Source organism: Osmerus eperlanus, chromosome 6 (assembly GCF_963692335.1).
Source record: "Osmerus eperlanus chromosome 6, fOsmEpe2.1, whole genome shotgun sequence".
Taxonomy (NCBI): Eukaryota; Metazoa; Chordata; class Actinopteri; order Osmeriformes; family Osmeridae; genus Osmerus; species Osmerus eperlanus.
Genome location: NC_085023.1, coordinates 11,093,936 through 11,100,128, shown reverse-complemented (window position 1 = coordinate 11,100,128; position 6,193 = coordinate 11,093,936). Strand labels below are relative to the sequence as shown.

General features: G+C 44.6%; 1 protein-coding gene across 1 annotated transcript in view; it reads right to left on the bottom strand.

The window, feature by feature from the left end:
• Window positions 1–241: 241 nt before the first annotated feature.
• Window positions 242–6,193, bottom strand: part of peli1b (pellino E3 ubiquitin protein ligase 1b) — a 17,866-nt gene continuing 11,914 nt past the window's right edge. Inside the window, exon 4 of the mRNA XM_062464500.1 lies at window positions 242–2,589. Coding sequence (XP_062320484.1) covers window positions 1,920–2,589 — 670 coding nt within the window. The 3' untranslated portion in view covers window positions 242–1,919. The remainder of the gene's footprint in view (window positions 2,590–6,193) is intronic.

Below are 6,193 nucleotides of genomic sequence, written 5' to 3'. Positions count from 1 at the left end.
TAGGTTCTTCCGTTGTGGACAGGAGTGGTGTGCAAACATTTTTTATAGACATTTCATTAGCCGTGTTTGTGCTGCAGTACTGTACACTCACAGAAACATCATGTCCTGTGGTTTCAGTGGGCAAGTTGTGAGTGGTATTCACTGCCTCTTTTCTAAAGTGAAATGCGTGTCAGGTTTAAATAAATGTATCTTGGTAAACACAATACAAATGTTTCAAAGTATAGTAAATCCATGCAGCAGATTAAAATGTATCATTCTTTTCAACTTTATTGTTTAAAGTTGGTACAAAAACAGTCAATTTGAAACCTCAGCTTTTGCCTCAGTGTCAGGAGACGGCAGATTGGAGCAGAGACGAGACACACACCATGTCTTGGCAGAGAGCAACCATGCAGACAGCTTTAAATTAACAGTACAGTCAGTCAGAAGAATAGAGCCCTTACTTGCACACTTTTTCCCCACAAAGAGAAACGCGCCACTTTAAATACATTTGTTTCAATACATTTGACAGTGGGGCATTTCAGAGACACAGTTAAATGAAACAATTAGTGGAACGGTCATTAACCTATGAGGTATCCTGCGAAGTTATTTGCAAAGACAGTGTGTGTTTGGGTGTACACAGGTCAGATATATAGGTGTGTGTGTGAGACACAGGTAACCAGGCAGTGGTTTCTCCCTGAGATGAGATTCTGTGTCATATTCTGAAGAGCAGTGGTAAACTCAGAATAAGAACTGAAATTCTAGCTCGATGGAGAACACCCTAAAAACACACAATTAAAATGGACTACAATATCCATTCATAGCGTACACATACCATGTCACCCCCTCTCCACACACACACACACACACACCTTCACTCGAAATATAAAGATACAATAGTACTGTAAATACCTACAGTATTGATTCTTAGTTGTAAATCTCAACATAAACACTGAATTTGAGAATGACATTCATGAGAAGAACGTTAGAGGTTGTAAAAACACTTTAAAAGGTGTGTGTGTGTCGCTAACCAATAACACAACAGCTCTGAAAATCACTTCAATAGTCTAGGCCCGACCTTTGCTTTAGAGAGTGAGGTGTCAGATGGCTGAAGGGTTTTGAAGACTTGTAGTATAAAGCTAAATTTCCCATAATACTTGAGGAAGAACATTTCAAAAACTATTGCTTTGATAAGTCATGGTGACATCTTGTGAGTAAAGTATAAATAGCCACAAAAAAGATGTCACAGACACGCTACACAGACACGCACATGACAAGCAGAAGAAGGTACACAGCAGGACAGGAAATTGTTCACCTCAGAGGAGTGACAAAAATAAAACTGAATTTAAATCCTCATAGCACACGTATAACTTTATATCTGATTAACATCATTTTACTGAATTAAAAAAATGTTTAAAAGTACAGAGTTAAACAAAAGTTACAGAGAAGTTGGGTATATTTATTAAGAGGAACAAGAGGATAAAACGAATGTAGTTTGTTGGAGTGGGTTCATGTTCATGGGGTATAAATAAAATGTTCTTTGATATAAGTTAGATCTTACAGAAACTTATGAATATTGTAACAATTAACGTAAATAAAACTGTATGTCGCCCTACTGTTTAGTAGTAGTGTACATAAATACTGTTTCCAGTTTTTTGCCAAACAAATAATTCATCAATCAGTGTCTTTGTTTGTTTGTTTTTTGTCTCATTTCACATGAAAATATAGTAATCTTTGCTGTTGTTGTTTTTTTTGTTATCTTACCAAAAACCAATATAAAGGTCACTTAAAAACAAGCGACAGAAGAGTCCCGGATATCTCACAGTCAAAGGAACCAAACCGCTTCAAAAGTTCAACTGAGAAAAACCAACCGAAAATATATCTCAGGGATCTGGAAAGCTGCAAGCGTCCCCCCCCCCCTCCCCCCCACCGGCTTCAGTCTGTTAATCGAGGGGTCCTTGGAAGATGAGTCTCACGTAGCCTTGCTCACCAGACAGCTGCTGGGCGCAGAAGGGGCAGGCGGCGTGAAAGGTGTGCGTGCCGTGAGGCAGCGGGATCTGGCTCCAGAAGCCCGCCGTCTTCTCCGAGCACACGTGACCGCAGGGGCTGAAGGCGTGGGTGGGAGGCGCGGCGTCCAGGTAAAAGCCGGCCTCGCAGCCCAACCACAGCGGTACATACGGCCCCTTGGCTCTGCACATGGGGCACTCCCGGTGGCGTCCTTCGCGGCCCTCCCTCTCTTCCCGGTGGTTCCCCCAGTTGTGGTAACCGTGCACGTGGCCGCACTGGAGGTAGACCCAGGGCTGCTTCTCGTCGGGCGTGTCCTTGCGCCGCATGGAGGGGAAGGCGAGGGTGTTGAAGCCCACGGGGCACTGTGGCCGCGCCGCGTTGATCTCCTGCCGCAGGGCCTCCAGGTGCTTGAGGGTGGGCGTGCGCGACAGGCCCTCCGCCGTGCGCCACAGGAGGGTGGCGCCACACAGGTCGACAAGCGAGCCGTCGACCAGTTCTTGGCTCTCGCTCTCCACCTGCATGGAGGAAGGGGAGACGAATGGATTGAGGGGTTGGGAGATAGACCACTTTGGTTGCATTTCGTATTTCGGCATTTTAAACACAAAATACAGTTACAGACAAAGCTTGGTACAGAGTCATAAACCAACGTTTTGAGTAGCAGGGGGGGGGGGGGGGGGGTAAATGGATTTATTCATGTTACCAAACCATTATTGTAGTAGCTTTGGTGAAGTGTATTACTCAGTGCAGCCCTGTAGGTGGCAGGCTAGTACAAAGGCTAGTTTCCATTTATCATGTATATATATAAAACAAATTCTTAGACAGGCAGCAGGATGTACTGAATGTTCTGTGAACACGGCTGGAACACTATGACGAGAGAGAGAGAGAGAGAGAGAGAGAGAGAGAGATGAGAGAGAGAGAGAGAGATAGAGAGAGAAGAGAGAGAGAGAGAGAGAGAGAGAGAGAGAGAGAGAGAGAGAGAGAGAGAGAGAGAGAGAGAGACGAGAGAGAGAGAGTGAGAGAGAGAGAGAGAGAGATGAGAGATGAGAGAGAGAGAGAGAGAGAGACGCGAGGAGACTGAGAGAGAGAAAACTCTGGTATATTCACTCCCGTTTCCTTCCAGCCATGGCAGATGTCAGCTCTGATGACAGAGATAGATAAAAGAATGAGTTAGAGGGGGTGGGGGGTGGATATGAGAGGGACATAGGGAGAAGGAGAACGAGCCAACTAAAGAATTGATTGATAAGGAGAGGCTGGGAAGGGGAGAGAGGTGGATACTAAATGTACATGGTAGGGGAGAGAGAGGCTACTTGGAGCCCTGCTTGGGCATTAACTCAATGTTAAGGAGCTGAGGTCACTTATGTTAAGGACAAACAGTTCCAGCCTGTGTTTTTAGACTGAAAGGCTTCCAACATCATACAATATGTTGCCTGTCTGCTACACTGAGTTGGTGCTTCTAACAAAGAGACACGCACACATGCATTTACACCATAAATCTTCCCACGCAAAAGTATAGAAAGACGACACAAATACCCACACGCACCAAAGGACAAAACTGTACTCTTAATTCAAGTTCAAACAAAAGCAAATCATTAATCACACACGGGGATTTTCATTGAAGCACAGCTGGACTTTAGACATATGGTCGTTATCTCTCCTGTCTGTTTCATTGAAGCACAGCTGGACTTTAGACATATTGGTCGTTATCTCTCCTGGAGGGAATACTTAACCCCCCCCCCCCCTCCTCCTATTTCTCAGTATGGCAAGTCGTAACGTGTGTGTTTCAACGTACACTGAGACTCTCCTTAATTACGTTGGCTTCCACTCAAATAGGAGAAGGAACAGAACGTGTGTGTGTGGGGGGTGATTTTTTCATGCAAAGCCTCTATTCTGCAGCATGGTTCGTGTGCGAAGGGCACGCTGTAGGACACTGCTACATATAAAACACAAGCACGCACACAGTTGCTGACCACGGCCGTTTTCCCTCTTCAATCGTCTCCCAGTCTTCAATCCCAGACCCAAGTCTGAACCAGGTTAAATGTAGCCACTGTTCACCCCACCTTGTTCTGTTATCCCCATGATACTGCACTTGTCAAGTAAAGGTTAGCGCATGTTGAGTCGGGGCAAGACCGGACTCATTACGTCTCAACACACAATTCCCCCGCTACGCGCTCTCTCTCCTTTCCCTGTCTACCCCAATGCTGGGGCTGTCATGACGTTTCAAGTGTTCGATTAGACCGTTCCCTTCTGTCATTTGGCACGGTGACAAACCTCCCCCGTGCCTTTAAATATGTTCCTCTCCTTGTTTAGTTTGTCCATGCAACCAATGTGCGCGGTCCTCCAACTCCCCGTCACCGCCCGGGTGGCTTCGTTCCTGCTTCCTCGGCTTGTCTGGCAGGGCTGTCGGCCGCCGCCACCAGTATCTCCGTGGGGGATTCCTCTTCGACTGCTGGGCTGATGCCCATTGATCTTTGATTTCCCCATGGGGTTTAAATCCATCATCTTTCGTACAATACATAATCACTTCACTCATCCCAGGTCTCTCCTGATTGAAATAATAATAATGATAATAATCATTCTCAAAAATCGAACAATTTGACCGCTGCCTCACGATAGGTGAATTAACCAGTTCAAGAACCAGTAAAGAAATTTAGTATATATATATAAAATATTTATATTTAAACTTATATATATATTTATATTTAAACTTATATACATAACATTTACTTAGTTATGCTTTCTATTACCCTTCACATTAGGCCTAGTGACTACTAGCTTCACCAAGCAAACATTGACATTCTTCCACCGGTCATAAGAGCACGGACGTCAGTTGGTGACTTGTGTATGTCAGTTCACCATGTCTGCTGACCAGGGGCGTTGTTAGATCCTTTTTACTGGGGCACGTTCCCCAGTATAAATCTGCTGTGCCCCAGTAAAATCAAAAGTTTGAGTTTTAACAATGTACTTTATTTAGTCAGTGCATTCATTTTTGATTAATAATCTCTGAAAAAATAAACGCAGTATCCCAATCAACGCTTGTAAAAGTGTTTAACGAAAAACACAAACCGATGCATGCAGAATTCCATGTCGGCGCGCTCTTCTGAGCTTGCCAAATAGCACAGCAGCACACAGAAGTCCAGGTGTCGGACTCGGCACACAAGTCAGAATTGAGGTAGGCTAAGAAAACATTACCAAACTATATATAGTTTCTAAATGATAGGCCTACCGATCATCTTATTTAGACTAAATCATAAAAACAATATTACATGAAGCTCAAAAAAAGTATTTGCGCTCAAATTAATGCGAAAAAAAAACTGTGCGCGCGCTCGCATTAACTATTGATGTCCCTGCCAAAGCTGATATCAAACTTGCGTCCCTGAACTGTTGTATGGCGGTTTAAGCAAGGGGAGTTTCTATAGGCTAGTAGTGCATTGTGCGCAGCAAGCTTGAAAGAAAAAAAAGGATTTGAAATAGGGCCTCTGCCCCAGTAGAGTTTATGTCTAACGCCACCTCTGCTGCTGACGGTGCCTAAAGGTGTGTGTGCTACCGATAAACCTCACTCTGCTACTGCTATAACTGTCTTTGTATTAGTCATTAGTCCTGATGGGTATCTAAAACTGATAACCAGCTGTGGAATAAGCGTTTTTTGAAGCACAGGGGATTGTCCGCAATGGTTAACCCTTCCATATTAAAAGGGTCAAGTGTAGATAAGATTCTTAATTGGTGAGACTGGAGGAGGGCTGGAATGCTAGATAAAAAAGAGGACTTGGCCATTTGAAATTGCTCACACTCAGGGAGATGCTTGTGGATGCATATGTTATGGCTCTCCTCCCCTCCCCCCCTCTTTCTGCCAGTCTTCTCCTATTGACTCATGCTCTCTTCTCTAGTCCCTCTCTCTCTTTGTCCTCTCCCTCTCAATTATTCCCTCCATCACCCTCCATGTTCTCCTCTCGAGGTCCCTGTAACCCCACACCCACCCCACACCCCCACAATAAAAACCTCCTCTTGTCCATGTTGGCTATGTCTGCGCTAACTGATTAATAGTCATGTGTCGAAACCTGTGCCCATTTCAAATGCCAGGACCTTGTGGAGCTCGTACTTCCTATAGGTGCCAGCAGGGTTCAGAAGAGTTTGACCAGCATTTGTCCGATGTTTGCTCAGGATCTCCTCTCAACAGGATGCTCATTTGTTGTGAGTGTTTGCATTGGTTGTG